Source organism: Pristiophorus japonicus, chromosome 3 (genome assembly GCF_044704955.1).
Source record: "Pristiophorus japonicus isolate sPriJap1 chromosome 3, sPriJap1.hap1, whole genome shotgun sequence".
Classification (NCBI taxonomy): domain Eukaryota; kingdom Metazoa; phylum Chordata; class Chondrichthyes; family Pristiophoridae; genus Pristiophorus; species Pristiophorus japonicus.
Window position 1 is genome coordinate 262,347,829 of NC_091979.1, and position 23,160 is coordinate 262,370,988.

Below are 23,160 nucleotides of genomic sequence, written 5' to 3' on the forward strand. Positions count from 1 at the left end.
GATAACCTCTTTGTGGCAGCACAGTCTCGGAAGGCAGGTGGTGTCGGGCAAGTCGAGGTAAGAATGCTTCCCCTTGTACTTGTGGGGGGTGTAATGTCTGGTCCTCCTCATCTGTCTGTCACTTTGTACTTTGGGCACATAATGCAGCGCAGCGTTACTTCGGCGATGTTGAGTCTGCTACATGTATTTGGTCACCAAGAGTGAGAAAGAACAGGCCCCATTGCAGTAAGCTCTCTTTTTTTCACCGATTGCACACACCAAACAAGGAATGTCCCGACGAGCACACCTCTTCAATTCCAATCGGTCACAGTGTGGTCAAGATGTTTTTAGAGATGTTCCCATCAACTCCAACAACCTGCAGAGGTTGAAGCACAGCAGCCTTTTAAAGAACGCAACATGTGATCTACGTCATGGCGTCCATAACGCTGCGATTCGTTCCGGTTCGTTCCACTTTTTGTGGGCGATTTTTTGAGCGAGCGATATTGTGGGCGAAATGTTTGCGAGGTGGTGAAATTGACGACGGGAGATCTCCATGGCTGCTAGTTTGGGTAAATATGCTCTTTACGACAAAAAAGTCGCCAGACGTTAATATTGAATCTTGGTGTTAATTCCATGCAGAAAGTAATGCTAGGCGATATTATGGCGTTGAATTCGCCCATCCTGCTGATTCCGCCCCCAAAAAGTGGGCGGGCGGTAATATTTTTTCTCGGCATTAACCACATGGGGAAAGTAACACTCGGCGACAAGTTTCTGAAAAATGCCTGCCAGTTTCCATTTTGTGCCAAAATGGGCAATTTATGGGCGTTATATGTCATTTCAACAATAAAATGGGCGTTAAAAAGGCAAAAAAAGAGGAGATTCTAGCCCATAGACTGGTTAAATGATTGGGCAAGAAGGTGGCAGATGGAGTATAATGTGGGGAAGTGTGAAATTATCAACTTTGGTAGGTAGAATGGAAAAGCAGAATATTTTTTTAAAAAGGTGAGAGACTCAGAAGGATTTGGGTATCCTTGTACATAAATCACAGAAAGTTAACATGCAGGTACAACAAGCAATTAAAAAGGCAAATGGTATGTTCGCCTTTATTAAAAGGCAGTTGGAGTTTTTTTTTTAAATAAAAAGTGAGAAATTAACATCCCCATTCTCAAACCATTTGCAATCATTTTCTGTCAGATGTGCCAGTCACAGGCTTTAAAATAGGAAAAAATATACATGAATGGTATTTGAAAGGGGCCCCCCGCACCCAAAAAAATTTAAAGGAAACACTGACCAGCACGGAAAAGGCAAATCTTGTCTGACTAACCTGACTGAATTCTTTGATGAAGTAACAGAGAAGGTTGATGAAGGAAGTGCAGTAGCTGTTGTATGTATGGGCTTTAAAAAAGGTATTTGATAAAACTGCCACATAACAGACTTATTCAGAAAATAGAAGCACATGGGAATAAAAGAACTGTGGTAACTTCGGTACGTAACTGGCTAAAAGATAGGAGGCAGAAACATTTGTTTTTCTGGCTGGAAAGCAGTATACAGTGGGATTCCCCAGATGTTGGTATTAGGACTATAGCTTTTCTGATTATATATAAATGACCTGGACTTTGGTACAGGGAGTTCAAATTCAAAGTACACGAATGATAAAAAGCTTGGCAACGTAGTAAATAGTAAGCAGGATAGTAGCAGACTTTAAGAGCACATAGACAGAATGGTGAAATAGACAGATGCAATTTAATGCGAATAAGTGTGAAGTGATGCACTTTGTGAGGAATATGGAGAGGCAGTATAATCTAACAGTACTATTTTGTGGGGGCCGGGGACCTGAGTGGAAGAGCAGAGGGACCTGGGCGTGCATATTCCTAAATTTTTGAAGGTGGCAGGGCAAGTTGATAATGTGGTTAAGAAAGCGTATGGGATACTTGGCTTTGTAAATATTGGCATTGAATGCAAAAACAAGGAAGTCATGCTAAACCTTTACAAAATCAGTGGTTAGGCCTCAGCTGGAGTATTATGTACAATTCTTTAGGAATGTGAAGGTCTTGGAGAGGGTACAGAGGAGATTTACCAGCATGACACCAGGGTGTTCCACAGGCAGCGACAGTTGGCGAGAGGCGGGAGCAGCGTCGGAGTGGTCTATAAAAGGCGTACTTGTGCAGCTACAGCGGGGAGAGAAGGCAAAAAAGTAGTAGAAAGGAATCAAAAGGACACTTCCGGTGTCCCTGACGACTACGTATGTGAGAAGTGTATCCGCCTCCATCTCCTGACGGACCACGTTGAGGAATTGGAGCTGAGGGTGGATTCACTCTGGAGCATCCAAGATGCTGAGAATGACATAAGTGGCACGTGTAGTGAGTTGGTCTTACCGCATGAGAAGGATCCACAGCCAGCTAGGGAATGGAAGACCAGCAGGAAGAGTAGTACAAAGAAGGTAGTGCAGGGGTCCCATCTGGTCATCCCCCTGCAAAACAGATACACTGCTTTGAGTGCTGTTGAGGGAGATGACTTATCAGGGGAGAGCAGCAGCAGCCAAGTTCATGGCACCGTGGCTGGCTCTGTTGTACAGGAGGGCATGAAAAAGAGTGGGAGAGCGATAGTGATAGGGGATTCAATCATAAGGAGAATAGATAGGCGTTTCTGCGGCCGCAACCGAGACTCCAGGATGGTATGTTGCCTCCCTGGTGTAAGGGTCAAGGATGTCTCCGAGCGAGTGCAGGACATTCTAAAAAGGGAGGGAGAACAACCAGTTGTCGTGGTGCACATTGGTACCAACGACATAGGTAAAAAAAAAGGGATGAGGTCCTACGAGACGAATTTAAGGAGCTAGGAGCTAAATTAAAACGTAGGACCTCAAAAGTAGTAATCTCGGGATTGCTACCAGTGCCACATGCTAGTCAGAGTAGGAATCGCAGGAGAGCACAGAGGAATACGTGGCATGAGCAGTGGTGCAGCAGGGAAGGATTCAAATTCGTGGGGCATTGGAACAGGTTCTGGGGGAGGTGGGACCAGTACAAACTGGACGGTCTGCACTTGGGCAGGACCGGAACCAATGTCCTAGGGGGAGTGTTTGCGAATGCTGTTGGGGAGGAGTTAAACTAATATGGCAGGGGGATGGGAACCAATACAGGGAGACAGAGGGAAACAAAAAGGAGACAAAAACAAAAGACAGAAAAGAGATGAGTAAAAGTGGAGGGCAGAGAAACCAAAGGCAAGAAACAAAAAGGGCCACTGAATATAAAAGGGCTGCAGGAGGGGTAAAAACTAAAAATCATGGTTTAAAAACTAGGATGAAAACACTCTACCTAAATGCACGCAGCATTCGAAATAAAGTAAATGAGCTGACGGCACAAATCATTACAAATGGGTATGATTTGGTGGCCATTACAGAGACATGGTTGCAAGGTGGCCAGGACTGGAAATTAAACATACAGGGGTATCTGACGATTCAGAAAGATAGGCAAGAAGAGAAAGGAGGTGGGGTAGCTCTGTTAATAAAAGATGATATCAGGGCAGTTGTGAGGGATGATATTGGCTCCAATGAACAAAATGTTGAATCATTGTGGGTAGAGATTAGAGATAGTAAGGGGAAAAAGTCATTGGTCGGCGTAGTTTATAGGCCCCCAAATAATAACTTCACGGTGGGGTGGGCAATAATCAAGGGAATAATGGAGGCATGTGAAAAAGGAACGGCAGTAGTCATGGGGGATTTTAACCTACATATCGATTGGTCAAATCAAATCGCACGGGGTAGCCTGGAGGAGGAATTCATAGAATGCATATGGGATTGTTTCTTAGAACAGTATGTAACAGAACCTACAAGGGAGCAAGCCATCTTAGATCTGGTCCTGTGTAATGAGACAGGAAAAATAAACGATCTCCAAGTAAAAGATCCTCTTGGAATGAGTGATCACAATATGGTTGAATTTGTAATACAGATTGAGGATGAGGAAGTTGTGTCAGAAACGAGCGTACTATGCTTAAACAAAGGGGACTACAGTGGGATGAGGGCAGAGTTGGCTAAAGTAGACTGGAAACACAGACTAAACGGTGGCACAATTGAGGAACAGTGGAGGACTTTTAAGGAGCTCTTTCATAGTGCGCAACAAAAATATATTCCAGTGAAAAAGAAGGGCGGCAAGAGAAGAGATAACCAGCCGTGGATAACCAAGGAAATAAAGGAAAGTATCAAATCAAAGATCAATGCATATAAGGTGGCCAAGGTTAGTGGGAAACTAGAGGATTGGGAAAATTTTAAGCAACAGCAAAGAATGACTAAAAAAGCAATAAAGAAAGGGAAGATAGATTACGAAGGTAAACTTGCGCAAAACATAAAAACAGATAGTAAAAGCTTTGACAGATATATAAAATGGAAAAGAGTGACTAAGGTAAATGTTGGTCCCTTAGATGATGAAAAGGGGGATTTAATAATGGGAAATGTGGAAATGGCTGAGACCTTAAACAATTATTTTGCTTCCGTCTTCACAGTGGAAGACACAAAAATCATGCCAAAATTTGCAGGCCACAGGAATGTGGGAAGGGAGGACCTTGAGACAATCACTATCACTAGGGGGGGTAGTGCTGGACAGGCTAATGGGACTGAAGGTAGACAAATCCCCTGGTCCAGATGAAATGCATCCCAGGGTTTTAAAAAGAGATGGCGGAAGTTATAGCAGATGCATTCGTTATAATCTACCAAAATTCTCTGGACTCTGGGGAGGTACCAGCGGATTGGAAAGCAGCTAATGTAACGCCTCTGTTTAAAAAAGGGGGCAGGCAAAAGGCAGGTAACTATCGGCCGGTTAGTTTAACATCTGTAGTGGGGAAAATGCTTGAAATTATCATTAAGGAAGAAATAGCGGGACATCTAGATAGCAATAGTGCAATCAAGCAGACGCAGCATGGATTCATGAAAGGGAAATCATGTTTAACTAACTTACTGGAATTCTTTGAGGATATAACGAGCATGGTGAATAGAGGTGTACCGATGGATGTGGTGTATTTAGATTTCCAAAAGACATTTGATAAGGTGCCACACAAAAGGTTACTGCAGAAGATAAAGGTACGCGGAGTCAGAGGAAATGTATTAGCATGGATAGAGAATTGGCTGACGAACAGAAAGCAGAGAGTCGGGATAAATGGGTCCTTTTCCGGTTGGAAATCAGTGGTTAGTGGTATGCCACAGGGATCAGTGCTGGGACCACAACTGTTTACAATATACATAGATGACCTAGAAGAGGGGATAGAGTGTAATGCAACAAAATTTGCAGATGACACTAAGATTAGTGGGAAAGCGGGTTGTGTAGCGGACTCAGAGAGGCTGCAAGGAGATTTGGATAGGTTAAGCGAATGGGCTAAGGTTTAGCAGATGGAATACAATGTCGGAAAGTGTGAGGTCATCCACCTTGGCGGAAAAAAAAAGTAAAAGGGAATATTATTTGAATGGGGAGAAATTACAACATGCTGTGATGCAGAGGGACCTGGGGGTCCTTGTGCATGAATCCCAAAAGGTTAGTGTGCAGGTGCAGCAGGTAATCAGGAAGGCAAATGGAATGTTGGCTTTCATTGCGAGAGGGATGGAGTACAAAAGCAGGGAGGTCTTGCTGCAACTGTATAAGGTATTGGTAAGGCCGCACCTGGAGTACTGCGTGCAGTTTTGGTCACCTTACTTAAGGATATACTAGCTTTGGAAGGGGTACAGAGATGATTCACTAGGCTGATTCCAGAAATGAGGGGGTTACCTTATGATGATAGATTGAGTAGACTGGGTCTTTACTCGTTGGAGTTCAGAAGGATGAGGGGTGATCTTATAGAAACATTTAAAATCATGAAAGGGATAGACAAGATAGAGGCAGAGAGGTTGTTTCCACTGGTGGGGAGACTAGAACTAGGGGGCACAGCCTCAAAATACGGAGGAGCCAATTTAAAACCGAGTTGAGAAAGAATTTCTTCTCCCAGAGGGTTGTGAATCTGTGGAATTCTCTGCCCAAGGAAGCAGTTGAGGCTAGCTCATTGAATGTATTCAAGTCACAGATAGATAGATTTTTAACCAATAAGGGAATTAAGGGTTACGGGGAGAGGGCGGGTAAGTGGAGCTGAGTCCACAACCAGATCAGCCATGATCTTATTGAATGGCGGAGCAGGCTCGAGCGGCTAGATGGCCTACTCCTGTTCCTAATTCTTATGTTCTTATGAGGGACTTCAGTTATGTAGAGAGATTGGAGAATCTAGAATTGTTCTCATAAAGGAGGTATTCAACATTATATGGGGTTTTGATAGAGCAAGTAGGGAGAAAATGATTCCTCAGGCAAGTGGGTCAGTAACCAGAGGGCACAGATTTAAAATAATTGGCAAAAGAACTAGAGGGGAAATGAGAATTTTTTTCACAGAGGATTGTTAAGATCTGGAATGCACTTCCTGAAAGAGTGGTGGAAGCAGATTCCATAGGAACTTTCAAAAGGCACATGTACCTGAAGAGGTCTAATTTGCAGAGAGAAGGGGAAAAAGTTGGGGTGTGGGACTAAATTGGACTGCTCTTTCAAAGAACCGACACAGGAATGACGGGCTGAATTGCCTTCTTCTATGCTGTAAGATTCTATGATTACAAAGGCCAAAAGTTGAGTTAGAAAACTGCTCCTAGTTCTCTGCTCGTAGTAGCCCACTATAACTCACCTACCTATTTTCTCTATTTGTAGAACAACAATTTGCTTTTTCCTCAGTATCGTTCCTGACATCACTACTGAGATCAGGAACTCTCTGTGAATGTAATAAATGGGAAGGAACTCACTTATTCTGTTATTCAAAGCCATATTGGAGTAGCATTACACTACACCTGAATCAATTATTTTTAAACATTTGGACGCCTGTACCACAAGAGTAATTCAGTTCCCAAAAGTGTGAATAATTACCTTTTTTAGCTGCTTTCTGATCTGAGCATTTAGCTAGACCTTCCAATACCAATTTATCAGATATTTTAATAGCAGCACCTTCAATATGTCCGATCAAATCGACAGTGCGGATATTTCCATCAAACTCTCCGATTGTTGCCAGAAAATTTTTATCAAGCAGGAGAGTTTTGAGTAAGTTGCTGGCTGCAGGAGTCCATTCATCAAATGCTGGCTCAACATCTAAATATATTTAAGACAACACTGATTGAAACATGTATAAAATAGTGATTATACAATAAAAATAACTACTCCACATTTAGTTAATTTTCTGTATGTCGGAGCCACAATCATATACACGCCCCGACTCCGCTCCATCCCCAAGTTATTTCTTTACAAGTTGTGAATCTGGCAAAAGAAAAAATAACTAGTTTTGTACCATCATTTGCATGTGGGGGAAGAGAAATTGGAGAGAAAGCATAGAGGGAATGATTACTCATCTTTGGGTCCTGTCCACTTGATTGACGTCCCTGCTACTGAATTCAAAATCCAGCCCTCTACTACAGGTGCAGCGTCGAGAACCTGGAACTCTTGAGGCTGAGGCCATTCCGGATTCTGGGCTTTTCCGGACTTTCGATCGTCTTTTGACGTCACGAATCTGGAAACACCCGAGCCCAGGTTCAGGTATTTCCGGATTTCGGAAAGTCAGAAAGGGGGGGTGGCGGTGGGTGTCCCGCCGAGGAGAGATGGCCCCCGCCAACGTGGTGTCCGGGCGGGGGCCCCGCAGTAAGGACAGTGGGGCAAGCGATAGCAAGGCAAGGCCGGGGAGAGCAACGGCGGGGCCCCAGAGGTCGGCAGTGTCCGGATTCCGGAACATTTTACGGATTCCGGATGACCCTGCCATCTATCATCCTGGAGTCTGGAGCATTCCAGGTTCCGAAACTCCGGATTTTTGACGCTGCATCAGTACTGATGCATTGTGGCTGCAGTACATACTACAAAATAGCTTACAGCAATTTGCCAAGCTTACTGTACAGCACCACAACCTCCATCAAGAACAAGAGCAGCAATGTCATAGGAGCACCACTGCCTCCAAGTTCTCCTCCAAGCCACATACCATCATGACTTAAGATTGGCGTCTCGTAATCGTTATTGGGTCAAATCCTGGAATTCCCTCCCCAATGGAATTGTGAGAACACCATCAGCACAAGGACTAGAGCAGCCCACCACAACCTTCACAAGAAAACTGAGAATGGGCAATAAATATAGTCTTACCAGTATCACCTACAGCCCAAGAACAAATACAATATACTTAATACACTGTAGCTTACATCACCTATTCAATCAACGACCTCTTCAGGCAGAACCTTATGGGCTAGACTTTTCACTAGGTGGCTAAGGCCCAAAATAATGGGCCATATACCAGCGATGTGGGTCGTCTCAGCCGTGATGATCGCCGGAACCTCGTCCATTTTTTTTTTTTGCGATTTTCCACTCGGCCTTACCCCAGTGATGTCAAATGGGCGATCTGATTTTTCGGCGATCACACGATCGCCCAAAGAAAACGGAAGTCAAACGGAAGTCTTTTTAAAAAAAAAAGCTTCCCTAGCAACGCTATTGTGCGCATGTGTGGGTTGTTTTTTTGCCGCATTTGGAGGTCAAGGGTCATCGCACATGCTCAGAAGCACAGGGAGGGTCAGAGAGAGCGGGAGAGAGGGGATTGTGCGTTTGCTCTGTGGATAGAAACTGAGAAATCTTACAATTCTGACATATCTGACAAATCTAGTATCTTAAAACAATGTCGAAGCAGGGAGAAAGGAAAAGAGAGAGTGAAAGGAGAAGGGCCAAAGCCTTTAGCGAGAAGGCCCTTGTAAATGTAGTAATTACTAGGCGAGAGGACTTGACACGGGGTGGGCATGGAAAACCTCCACCCCGTGCATATCGCAGAATATGGGTCGAGATTACCGATGTTGTAACATCGGCATCTAATGAAGTGTGGACTGCTGACCAGTGCCGCAAGAGATGGAACAGCCTGCTGGCAGCAGCCAGAGTAAGTTGCATATTATATTCTATATTCAAAATCATATCAGTCATATTTAAAATCATACATATGTATTATTTACTAGATGTTTATAAATTTTAATTAGAATCCTCAATGTCATTTATTTGTAATATTAAATAAATAAATTATAAATAAATTTATTCACCCCAACACTAAGTTGAATCTTATAGTCTGAAAAATTATTCGTATGCACTGCAATGTTAATTAATAATTGAACATTTAAATCTGTCAGTCTTAAATGTTTATTGTCAAGTCTATTAGCTTATGCCGTGCAATGTTATCTTCTAATTTACAGAAGAAGATAACTATCAACAGTGTGGAGCAAAGGAGGACGGGCGGCGGCTCCACTATGGTGCAAGTGCTAACTCCATACGAGGAGCTTGCAGTGGCCTCGGTGGGGCCTGAAAGCCGTTCGGTCACGACCCGTGGTGTGGCCGGGCCCACCCTCGAGTCTCGTGAGTAATGGGAACTGTGCAATGTGTCAAACATTACTAAATACATACTAAAAATATGTAGTTACCCATATAATGTTATGCAATTATAATTCAATAATTTTGATGGACTCTTGATCTACAAATGAGGCGATGTTAGCCCTGGTGAACCCTTGTGTATATGGGGTTTTGAAAAGTATTGCAATGTTTTGGGTTATTGAAATATTGATATTGAAACATTGATACATATTGATATGTATTGTTATAAGTTGTTTAGAAATTTCAATCATCTTTCTAAGGTCAAGTGTCCGTTGATTTAGCGGAGACATCCGCAAATACCGACCCTTCCAACAGCTCGCAGGAGGAAGAGACGGAGGAGGAGGATGTTACTACTCAAGTCACAATTTGAGCTGGAGCAAGAGGAGGAGGAGGAAGAAGATCAGATTTTTTTTTGTGAGGCGGGGGGGCAACCTGCGGCCATGTCTATTGAGATGGATGATGCACCGGGACCAAGCAGTGTGCAGGTGGCAACGCCAAGGTGCGTAATTTTGCAAACGCCGACCCCACGGAGGTCTGGTCACCGGGGTGAGCAATCACCTACCATGGAGGGCCAGACTGAGAGCTTATTATCCCTGTGCAGGGAGATGGTCGCAATTAGTCGCGACCTTATCCAGGGTTTCGCGAGATTCTCTGCAAACTGGAACCAGTTCTCAGCAACCTGGAGCGAGTTCTGCACGAACTTCTCCAACTGGTCTTCCGAGCAAGCACAGACTGCAAGGGAGATAGATGCGTTACTGCTGGACATGGCGCTGCACCCCAAGGTGTCGTGTCTGCCCATAGCGAGACCCCAAGCATGCAAGCGAGTACAGAGGACACAATTCCTCCTGACTCGGAAGTGGAGCTTCAGGCTATCGCTCCGTCACCTCCACCACGGCAGGAAGTCTTGCCGTCCCACTCTGCACGACATCTTGGTGTCGGTCTGCAGAGACCAAAACGGGTGGGTGGGGTATGAACACGGGGTGAGACTGGACCTGGCGGGAAATGTGGCCGCAGGTAGGGAGGAGGGAGTGTTTCCAAAAGTTTATTCGTTGAATGTTCAATTGTTCATGTTTTGTTAATTGTTAAGATTTTGCGGATTTGAGGGAAGGGTGTGTTGGTGCGGGGGGTGGGGGTTGGAGGGAGGGTACAGTTAAAAAGTTTATAAAAGGTTTTTTTTATATTTGTTAATAAAAAAAGTTTATTTCATTCAATAAATTGTGTGCGTCTTCTCAGTTACATTAGTTATCAACTATACAGTTGTTAATCCATATTTGTTTATTCTTTTACTATACAAGTACTTTACTTACACTAAACTTTATATTTAAACTAAGCATAAATTCCGATGATAGGCCAGTGCAGGCAAAACAAGGAAACCCCACGCAAATGAAACTTTTGATTAATCCTAACTGTAAATCAACATCTGAGTGTCCACATTTAGTGAGTGGAACCCCTTTCAGTTACAAAAGACCTCCGCGTTCTTTAAGGACAATGTGCATACAGTCTATTGCTCCCTGCACCTTGGGGAAGTCTGCTATTCTCGAGAAACACAAAGTTCTCTCGGTCTGTGCCTCCCTGGTCATTGTGAAGCTTATTAAGTCCCTCCACGAGCGTAAAGAGCTTCAGTCACCTGTCAAATGCAGCAGTGTGCAGCGTGCTGATAGATATGGCAGATGTCTAATTTTAATAATCTCACAATATCTAATCACTGTACTCTGCACTGTACACCAATCAGTTTGATAGTTATTTACTGATATTGTTGGGGCCTATGTAAAAGCTATTTACAAAATATATAAAAGCTTTTTTCCAAAAATAACTGGATAATACCTCTTTATTCCCTGTTCCAATATTCCAATATTCTGAGTACAATTATCTTTAAATTAACTCTCTAAATAACTCACAACTAATCCTCCACCCTTCCTCTGAAGTCAAAATGGCATCCACAGTGCCCATTATCCTTCTCTTAGACCCAGAAAAAGCAACTATTTCTCAGCACTCTTTTGGGCCTTGCATCGGCCCAGCGAAGTGCATGCTAGGTGCTGAAACTTGGGATGGGCCTTGTGTGGGCTATAATTTCGGCAATCTTCTCGGCAATCAAAGTGGAAACTAAGGCACCTGTTTTTCCACCGATATTTTGGGCCTAGTTTCCACTTTTTGCTCAAAATGGACGATAAAGGTCCGTTTTGGGCCATAGATGGGCGATGTGAAGTGGAAAGTCTAGCCCATATGTTCCTTATACATGATATATGAAAGCCTTCATGTAGTTACATTGTTTCCTTTTAAAAGGGCATAACACAGGGTTAGCAAATAACGGGATTCTTAAAAATTACAAAGCAGACAACTAGATTTACTGTATAAAATTTAAACCAAAAAGGATTTTTCATTATTTTGTATGGTCATTTTACATATCATCTCTATAATCATGCTCATTCTTTAAAAAAGTTCAACTTCCACTTAATACCCAATTACTAGCTTTCTACTGAGGAAAAAAGTTGCCCGAGGACACCTTCCCTTTAACAATTTTTCACTCCGTGAGTAGATGATCCTCCCCTGCTCGATACCAGCTCATTCTTAGCTGTTACCCTGAGGCTGCAGCATCAAAGCTGAAGTAACAAGTGCACTGAAACACAAGATAATGCTGTGAAGTAACTAAAAGCCACACCAGCTCAGAAAGGAAATGGAGGGGGTGGGTTGTGGGGCAGCAGGGTACGCTGTACATGGAAGATTCTGACAATAGAGATCCTCTTTCCTGCACATACAAATTGGGGCATACCAAAGTTGTAGGTAGGATTCTCTAGAATTCTACTAGGTTCTCTAGAACCTTTCAAGCTAATTTCAAGCAGAGCAGTGCCACTCAGTGGCTAAACCAAGACAATAATGCCTAGTGAAAGCATACGCATAGATCATTGTTTTTCAGATAGCCTTCTGAGGAGCTTTGGCATAATGGCTTAAGAATAGTGTGTCAACTCTGGTTTGACATAATCCTGGAGATTTGATGGTGATATTTGATCATGTGGCATTCGATCACCTGACACCGCTCATGTGATGCTTAATCCTGACATTTGATCACGTGTCATTTGCAAATGTTATTGTATTTACTTCTAACTAAAGTTTTCATATAATTTTGTGACTTTTTACAATACACAGCAAGTTATAAAAATAGTAAATAAAACCAAAACCAAACCCCACCACTGAAGCCCAGCTTGGGAGGTGAGGTGCACATCACAGGCAAACATGAACGTGCCCTCGCTCCAGTTTGTGTTACTGTCTCACCTCCCTCCCCAGTTTGTGCATTTCTCTCCCTCCCCCAGTTTGTTTCTCTCTCTCTCTCCTCCCCCAGTTTGTCTTTCCCTCTCTCCCTCCTCCAGTTGCTCTCTCAGGATGAGTTTCCATACAAGTTTTGCTGGCCTCAATGCCACCCATCCTCACAACCAGGAGTGAAGTAGTGCGTTCTGAATAACAGCGGCGGGTGGGAGGACACATCAGCAGAACTTAAACCACCCAGTTTGGTTGCAAGCCATGACAGTCAGGGTGCTGTGCATGCACAAACTGCGCATACAAAGACCGCTGCTCCCAAATAGCCAGCAGCAGCGCATGGAAGACCAATTGTCCATTCCAGTAAACTCCCACCAAACGCAGGAGGGTAGGGAACCCGACCTATGAAGTGGGTTCTAAATTTTCCTGGTGTATCATGGCCAGCCACAGAATAAAGCAAGAAGATACAATCCACCATTCAATTTGTTAACTTCTTCTGACATTCGAACACACTTACCTTTTCAGCCAAGTATTAGGATTTGCAAGTCAAGAATCTAAAATCAAATTTGCAGGCAGGAACTTGCAAAGCAAGTTCCCTGGAATAGAGGTAAAAAATTAAGGGCATCAATTAGATTTGTAATTTGTACCAGCAAGTAAACTGTGCCTCTTCTTCTGCAATAATCTGCTCGCTGCATCCCAGATAAACAACCTAGTGATGAAGCACATCTGAAAGTGCTTTATAGCTTTTTTTCCTCAGGCACCAAATAACATGAGTTCTTTTACAGGGATTCAGAGTTCCTGTCCTCAAATCAGTGACTTGCCAGTCATCACCTGAATGGTGAAGTAAAGAGGAACCTCATTGATGTATATAAAATATTTAATGGTGTAGATAAACTAAAGCCAGAATACTGCTTTAAGTTAAGGTAGGAAAATAGATCAGAGTACAAAAATTTAAACTGAAAACTAAAATTCAATATTGGAATTTATTTTTTTTAGATGAGTGTCACATATTTTGAATAATGCACTAGACAGGGTAGTAGAGTCAAAAACATTAGTGTTGTTCAAAATGCAGTTGGTTCCTAAATGAGTGTAGGGTACAATGATGTTTTCTTCTCATGACCTTTCTTGTGATTCTGTGTTGTAAAAAGATTTCCTGTGGCTCTAGCAAGTGCAGAATTTGACAATCTTAGTTGAACCAAAGAAAAAAGTTTATGTTCTTCCAAATTTACCATAAACTGTTTTTGGATCATTGATTAAGTTGAACCAGTGTTTTTTAAGATTTTCTATGTGACAGAAGACCTGCAAACGTCAATATGCTTAGTGGACCCCTGCAAATATTGACGTAGATACTTGTTCCAACTTGCAAAAAACAATGTTAGCTGCTCAAAAGGAAAATAAGGCTATCATTGGAAAAAAACGGTTTTAGTAGCATACAGCAACAGAAATAACTAGAATATCAACAAGAAAAAAAAATCATAGAAGACAGAATTCTTGATACTGCTTGTGACGTGGACAGAAATCGGATTACCTCAGACTTCCTGGGACTCCATTTTGAAATCAACTGAGCAAGTGTTGTCCAACAAGTTAGCAACTAACCACATAACCCATCACATTTCAGACTAGTAAATAAAACATGAGTAATATACAATGTTGTTGAGCATGCAAACTCAATACTCATATGCACAGTGTATGCACATCTACTTTGACCTTTTGAGTGTTTTTGGTAAAATAATAAGACGAAAAGCAGAATGTGCAAGTATTTTTTGATTGTTGAGTGTTTTACTTCCTTGGTTACTGGATGGTGTTAAATGTTTGTTTAGTAAATATACACGTGAAGTATATTTATTGTGTGTGTGTATGCAAGGTGTTTTCTATTAACATTAGTGCATGTGGATAAAACAGAATGGCCGTACCTGGAGGCTAGTCAGCGATTTCGATTGGACAACACTGGGTTAAACTTCTAGTTTTACTTTCCCCTTTAACTGCTCCCAGGATGTACAGAATTTTACCTCAGATTTGCCCTGATGCAGAGGTATACAGTATTAGAGATATTTAAAAAAAATTGAAAAAATCTATTCCTCTAAATGAGACCAATTACTTGCTAATAAGTTTATTAAATGCAGCAAGGAAACATGCATTTGTAATCTAATATATAAAAGCTATTACCTGAAAGTGCAAACTTGGCAACTTGAAATGGAAGCTCCAAAAGTTCTGGTTTAATACACTTAACACTTTCAAGTGATACAGTTTCCACAATTCCATAATCCGCACAGATAACCTTCAATTCAGATTCAGAACAATTCAGTACAATTGCACGATGCCAGCTGTTATCACCTAAAAGATATTAGTGGTTCAGGAATTAATATACAAGAACACACAGAACTGCAATTGAAGTATCAGTTTATCTTGTACTTGAAATTTTACATGTAGACTATGTAAAGCAACACCGTCAAAGCTTTTTAATTTCATGACCATTAACAGTTCTTAGAATGGCCATTTCCAAATGTCCAAGCGTACAAAATTCAATAACGACAAAACAGCCTGAATTGTCTGCGCTTCGATTTGGCCAGATTGACAAGGTTTTATGCTGCATTTAGCTCGTGGCTGTCATCTCGACACCCTATATTACCATAAGTTGCCTATTCTGGCATTACATAGTAAAGATACAACAGTGACTATTGTATGAAACTGAATTGCAAAAGAATATTAGTTGTTTCCATATTGAAGCTGACTGAATTCAGTAATGTGTGTAAATCTTTGTCTTTGTATGGATTTCTGGAATTAAATATTCATCCTAGTAGCAAGGCACACTTATCAAAGCAAAATTGCTGCAAATACTTAATCTCAACATTATATTTGGATACCACAGCAGTTACTGTGGCACAAGAGAGTATATTCAGGTACTTATAATAATCCCAAACAAATGATGCTTTATGTTGAATTTTCTCCATTCTGTCCTGTCGATACCGATTCGCACTGGAGCCCAGTTGCTGACAGCCATCCAGTACCTCAAGCACCAGGCTATCCTTCATGAATGAGGTGTGACAATAAATCCAAGAGGAGAATCCAGCGTAGCTTCATCCTGTCTTCATTCAACCTCCTTGAACACATTTCTAAGCAGAGGCCACAGAATACCATCCAGAAGGAACCAACCTAACTTTTTTCTAGTACCTATATATAAAAATAAGGAACATTGAAGCGAGCGGGAGAATGGAAGTAAAATGGCTCATGCAGAGTGGAATATTGGCACAGAATTGATGGGCTAAATTATCTATTTCTGCACTGCAACATTCTTGGGGCTAGAAATTCGGTGAAAACGGTATTTTTTTCACCAAAATTACCATTATTGTTTCGCTATCGGGCCAGAAATTCAACATTTAATTTGCGCAGCGGTAAAAATCGGCATTGTATGAGGATTCACGGCGTAAACCACGATCCTCGCCAACTTTAGTCCGAGGCGGATACCGCTGCGAGAGGCTTTGGGAGGGCGAAAAAAACAACAAAAAATAAATTGGATAAAACAAAAAAAAAATTCGCAAAACATTTACAAGACACTTATCTATCAAATAGCTGAAAAAGAATTAAAAAATACAAAAACTTTAAACTTACCTTTTTGCAGGTCTTCATACTTACCGCTGCTAGCAGGGCTGCTACGATATTCTGAAAAGGGCATTCTGAAAAGGGAGGGTGAACAGCCAGTTGTCGTGGTGGATACAGGTACCAACGATATAGATAAAAACGGGATGAAGTCCTACGAGACGAATTTCGGGAGCAAGGAACTAAATTCAAAAGTAGGACCTCAAAAGTAGTAATCTCAGGATTGCTACCAGTGCCGCGCACTAGTCAGAGTAGGAATCGCAGGATAGCTCAGATGAATACGTGGCTTGAGAAGTGGTGCACAAGGGAGGGATTCAAATTCCTGGGACATTGGAACCAGTCGGTTCTGGGGGAGGTGGGACCAGTACAAACCGGACAGTCTGCACCTGGGCAGGACCGGAACCAATGTCCTAGAGGGAGTGTTTGCTAGTGCTGTTGGGGAGGAGTTAAACTAATATTGCAGGGGGATGGGAACCTAGGCAGGGAGACAAAGGGAAGTAGAATGGGGGCAGAAGCAAAAGATAGAAAGAAGAAAAGTTAAAGTGGAGGGCAGAGAAACCCAAGGCAAAAAGCAAAAAGGGCCACATTACACCAAAATTCTAAAGGGACAAAGTGTGTTAGAAAGACTAGCCTGAAGGCTCTGTGCCTCAATGCAAGGAGTATTCGGAATAAGGTGGACAAATTAACTGTGCAGATAGCAGTTAACGGGTATGATGTAATTGGCATCACCGAGACATGGCTCCATGGTGACCAAGGCTGGGAACTCAACATCCAGGGGTATTCAACATTTAGGAAGGATAGACAGAAAGGAAAAGGAGGCAGGGTGGCATTGCTGGTTAAAGAGGAAATTAATGCAATAGTAAGAAAGGACATTAGCTTGGATGATGTGGAATCGGTATGGGTGGAGCTACGGAATACCAAGTGGCACAAAACACTAGTGGGAGTTGTGTACAGACCATTGGGGACAGCATCAAACAAGAAATTAGGGATGCATGCAATAAAGGGACAGCAGTTATCATGGGTGACTTTAATCTACATATTGAGTGGGCTAACCAAACTGGTAGCAATGCGGTGGAGGAGGATTTCCTGGAATGTATTAGGGATGGTTTTCTAAACCAATACGTCGAGAAACCAACTAGGGAGCTGGCCATCCTAGACTGGGTGATGTGTAATGAGAAAGAACTAATTAGTAATTTTGTTGTGCGAGGCCCCTTGGGGAAGAGTGACCATAACATGGTAGAACTCTAAGATGGAGAGTGACAGAGTTAATTCAGAAACTTGGGTCCTGAACCTAAGGAAAGGTAACTTCGATGGTTTGAGGCGTGAATTGGCTAGAATAGACTGGCAAATGATACTTAAAGTGTTGACGGTAGATAGGCAATGGCAAACATTTAAAGATCACATGGATGAACTTCAGCAATTGTACATCCCTGTCTGGAGTAAAAATAAAACGGGAAAGGTGGCTCAACCGTGGCTAACAAGGGAAATTAAGGATAGTGTTAAATCCAAGGAAGAGGCATACAAATTGGCCAGAAAAAGCAACAAACCTGAGGACTGGGAGAAATTTAGAATTCAGCAGAGGACAAAGGGTTTAATTAAGAGGGGGAAAATAGAGTACGAGAAGAAGCTTGCCGGGAACATAAAAACTGACTCCAAAAGCTTCGCTAGATATGTGAAGACAAATGTAGGTCCCTTGCAGTCAGATTCAGGTGAATTTATAATGGGGAACAAAGAAATGGCAGACCAATTGAACAAATACTTTGGTTCTGTCTTCACGAAGGAAGACACACATAACCTTCTGGAAGTACTCGGGGACCGAGGGTCTAGTGAGAAGGAGGAACTGAAGGATATCCTTATTAGGCGAGAAATTGTGTTAGGGAAATTGATGGTATTGAAGGCCGATAAATCCCTGGGGCCTTATAGTCTGCATCCCAGAGTACTTAAGTAAGTGGCCTTAGAAATAGTGGATGCATTGCTGATCATTTTCCAACAGTCCATCGACTCTGGATCAGTTCCTATGGATTGGAAGGTAGCTAATGTAACACCACTTTTTAAAAAAAGGAGGGAGAGAAAACAGGAAATTATAGACTGGTTAGCCTGACATCAGTAGTTGGGAAAATGTTGGAATCAATTAAGGATGAAATAGCAGCGCATTTGGAAAGCAAATAGTCAGCATGGATTTATGAAGGGGAAATCATGCTTGACAAATCTTCTGGAATTTTTTGAGAATGTAACTAGTAGAGTGGACAAGGGAGAACCAGTGGATGTGGTATATTTGGACTTTCAAAAGGCTTTTGATAAGGTCCCACACAAGAGATTGGCATGCAAAATCAAAGCATATGATATTGGGGGTAATATACTGACATGGATAGGGAACTGGTTGGGAGACAGGAAGCAGAGAGTCGGGATAAGTGGGTCCTTTTCAGAATGGCAGGCAGTGACAACTGGAGTGCCGCAGTGCTCAGTGCTGGGATCTCAGTTCTTTATAATATAAATCAACGATTTGGATGAAGGAATTGTGTGTAATAGCTCCAAGTTTGCAGATGACACTAAACTGGGTGGCGGTGTGAGCTGTGAGGGGAACGATAGGAGGCTGCAGGGTGACTTGGACAGGTTAGGTGAGTGGGCAGATGCAGTATAATGTGGATAAATGTGAGGTTATCCACTTTGGGGGCAAAAACATGAAGGCAGAATATTATCTGAATGGCGGCAGATTAGGAAAAGGGGAGGTGTAACGAGACCTGGGTGTCATGGTTCATCAGTCATTGAAAGTTGGCATACAGGTACAGCAGGCGGTGAAGGCGGCAAATGGTATGTTGGCCTTCATAGCTAGGGGATTTGAGTATCGGAGCAGGGAGGTCTTACTGCAGTTGTACAGGGCCTTGGTGAGGCCTCACCTGGAATATTGTGTTCAGCTTTAGTCTCCTAATCTGAGGAAGGACATTCTTACTATTGAGGGAGTGCAGCGAAGGTTCACCAGACTGATCCCCGGGATGGCTGGACTGACATATGAGGAGAGACTAGATCAACTGGGCCTTTATACATTGGAGTTTAGGAGAGGGGATTTCACAGAAACATAAGATTCTGACGGGACGCGTCAGGTTAGATGCGGGTAGCATGTTCCCGATGTTGGGCAAGTCCAGAACCAGGGAACACAGTCTTAGGATAAGGGGTAGGCCATTTAGGACTGAGTTGAGGAGAAACTTCTTCATACAGAGAGTTGTTAATCTGTGGAATTCCCTGCCGCAGAGAGTTGTTGATGCCAGTTCATTGGATATATTCAAGAGGGAGTTAGATATGGCCCTTATGGCTAAGGGGATCAAGTGGTATGGAGAGAAAGCAAGAAAGGGGCACTGAGGGAATGATCAGACATGATCTTATCCATGTACCACTGGAGTGAGGAGCTACTCCTGCACCTATTTTCTATGTTTCTATGATAGAATACCGACCAGGAAAAACCTAAGTGCCGAATACGGGTGCGGAGAGCGCCAAATCTTTGGTAAAAACGCTATTTCGGGTCATGCATGGCGGCGCTCCTCACTCCAGCGGTACGTGGAAAGCGCCACCGCGAAAAGACACCGAATTTCCCGCCAACCAGGTCGTCGCCAAATATAGTGAAATATCACCAAAAACCCAGTCGCAAATTCAGCAAATTTCTAGCCCAATGATTGTAGTGAAACTTGTAAGTCACTGATTTAAAATGAAAAGAGCACATTACATACAGTAGGATAATCATTTTAATCTGCTTGCAAGACCTTTATAACTCAATTGCACCATTGCATTTTATTGAATGCATTTATATTCAAGGGAAGGAGATAAACCAGGAAAACTACAGGCCAGTCAGCCCAATATCGGTGGAACGTTATTGGAAAGCATTCAGGGACAAAATAACCTTTCATTTGGAAAAGGCACGGATTAATCAAGGAGAGCCACAGCATGGATTTGTTAAAGACAAATAGTGTCTCACTAACTTGATTAATTCTTTGATGAGGTAACATAGAAGGGTTTGATCAAGGTAGTGAAGTAGATACACATGGACTTTCGGAAAGCCTTCGACAAAGTGCCACACAGGAGGCTTATTAAGAAGGTGGAAGCCCATAGAATTAAGGGGAAAGCGGCAGTATGGATACAAAATTGGCTCAGTGACTGAAAGCAAAGGGGGGTGGCGGAGGAATTTTTTCAGACTGGAAGATGGTTTGCAGTGGTGTTGTCCAGGGTCAGTTTTGGGTCCATTCACTTTTTATAAACGACCTAGACTCGGATGTATGCAACAGTATTATAAAGTTCTGAGGAAAACAATCACAGCTTATCCAATCTTTCCTCATCGTTAAAGTTATCCAGTCCTGGCAACATCCTTGTAAATCTCCTCTGCACCAATCACATCCTTTTTGTAATGTGGTGACCAGAACTACATGCAGTACTCATGCTGTGGCCTAACAAGTGTTGTATACAGTTCTAGTATATCTTCCCTGCTTTTGTATTCTATGTCTCGGCTAATAAAGGAAAGCATTCCGTTTGCCTTTTTAACTACCTTAGCAACCTGTCCTGCTACTTTTAAGGTATGTTTTACAGTTCCACGTTCCATTTATTCTATACCATGTTGTCGCTTTAAAATGCAATTATCCCATCTTCGAGCATGTTAGCCTCCAATTTCCAAACTCCCAAGTGCTTAAATAAACATTTCAACACATTTTAAAAACAATGATGAATGCAATAGTTGTAATGCTATAAAACTGCATAGAGCTGTTCCCTACTGCAACAGAGATCTTCCTCATGATGTACATGGAGCTAAATGCAACCTCTATTTCCTTATACGTTTGTCGGGCTCTAGTTTGCGATAGCAGTTCTCAACAAGTCAACAGTGACAGGGATTTGCAAACATTCACTCACTGAGAACAAAATATCATCTCTGGGAATACTGACCCACACTGAGAGGGAATTACAGCCCCTGGAACATGGGCACCCTGTCCCCTTCCCCTCCCACGCTGCAAGGAATAGCTGGTCCTGCAGAAGGAAAGAACAGTTCACTGCAATCCCCACACCCTTCCCACTGGAATGAAAATCTTGGCATGTTGGAGGAAAGGAGAGCTCCTCAGAGTTTCCTGGCCTCAACCCTCCTCCAGTCCCAAGTTATTTTTCTCTGTCTTTGCTCAGCTATCCTCCACCCCTCTCTTCCACCTTGCTCTTCCTCCCTATCCCCCACACCCATCACTCTTTCCTTCTCTCCAAAATCCTCGAACATGGTGTCACCTCCTAGATCACTGCCCACCACTTCTGCAACTCCCTGTATGAGTTCCTCCGATTAGGTTTCCAGCCCCGCACAGCACCAAAACAGCCCTAACCAAAGTCATGAACAAGATTACACAACAGATTAGGCCATTTCGCCCGTTGAGCTTGTTCCGCCATTCAATTATATCATGGCTGATCTGTGACTCAATTCCATTTACCTGCCTTTGTTCCATATCCCTTAATGCCCTTACCTGAAAATAAAAATCTCAGTTTTGACATTTTAAATTCAGCTAGCCTCAACAGCTTTTTGGGATAAAGAGTTCCATTATTTCCACTACCCGGTGGGTGAAGAAATGCTTCCCGACATCACCCTTGAACTGCCTAGCTCTCTTAACGTTTTGCCCCCTTGTCCTGGACTCCCCTACCAGAGAAAATAGTTTATCTTGATCTATCCCATCAAATCCTTTGAACACCTCAATCTATTAGTCAAGGGAATACAGGCCTAGTCCATGCAACCTGTCCTCATAATTTACCATTAGCATTCTGATGAATCTGTGCTGTAACCACTCCAAGGCCAATATATACCTTCTGAGGTGTGCTGCCCAGAACTGAACGCAGTACCCCAGATGCGGTCTAACCAGAAAATAAAGAAAGCAGGAATCAGTGGAAATATTTTACAATGTATACATAACTGTTTGACCAACAGACCCGTGAGGGTAGTGGTACAGAGATTGTCATCAGCTTTGGAGAATGTTAAAAGTGAGGTCTACCGAAGTCTGGTTTGGGACCTCTTTTGTTTAATATCTTTATAAATGATCTGGAGCTAGGCACAAGCACAATAGCTAAATTTACAGGTGACACAAATCTAAAGAAAGTGATCAATTCCAAAGCTGAACAGGATAAGTTACAAGATGATTTAAACGTACTTGGAAATTGGGCAGACACATGGCAAGTGAAATTCAATGTAGAGAAATGGGATTAAATTTTAAAAATCCAGGAAGGGACTATTCCTTAAATGGAAAGAAAATAATGTATATGGAAAAGGAGAGATCTGGGGTTTCTGATTGACAATAAATTGAAACAGTCGCAACAATGCTCAGTGGCAGAGAGGAAATCAGATGTTGGGATATACCAAAAGAATATTGAGCCGAAAGTGAGGTAATGCTGCCACTTTATAAATCATTGGTGCAACCGCACTTGGAATAAGGTGTACAATATTCATTGCCACATAAAGGATATTGCAGCTATTGAAAGGATTCAGAAGAGAGCAACCAGAATGACTGAAGGAATGGAAGGATTGTGTCATGTATGTAACCTTCATGTAACTGTAACCTTCATGTAACAACACTGTACACTGTATACACCTAAGAAATGCACACCTTGACCACAGGGGGTGAACTTGTGGGAGACACTCCTCACCTGGTCATCCAGGTATATAAAGGGAGATCCCACGCAGGGTCAGCACTCCTTGGTCCTGTGAATAAAGGTACAGGTCACAGAGTGACCTTGTCTCCAGTATGTGCCTCATGCTGATTTACAGTAGAGTGTAAGGACATAACATTTGGCGACGAGAAACGAGAATCAACGACTCACTAGGATGGCCACCGGTAGCACAGAGGAACGGTACTATGTTGGTGAGGACTGGAACGACTTTGTTGAGAGGCTCCAGCAAAGCTTTGTC

General features: G+C 42.6%; 1 protein-coding gene across 5 annotated transcripts in view; it reads right to left on the minus strand.

Annotated features, from left to right (window-relative positions):
• Positions 1 to 23,160, minus strand: part of tdrd1 (tudor domain containing 1) — a 190,515-nt gene that overhangs the window by 12,485 nt on the left and 154,870 nt on the right. For all 5 annotated transcript variants that reach the window (XM_070876594.1, XM_070876597.1, XM_070876598.1 and 2 more), the window contains 2 exons: positions 14,820 to 14,987; positions 6,894 to 7,112 (listed from right to left, as the gene is read on the minus strand). In XM_070876594.1, the coding sequence (XP_070732695.1) occupies positions 6,894 to 7,112; positions 14,820 to 14,987 (387 nt within the window). The remainder of the gene's footprint in view (positions 1 to 6,893; positions 7,113 to 14,819; positions 14,988 to 23,160) is intronic.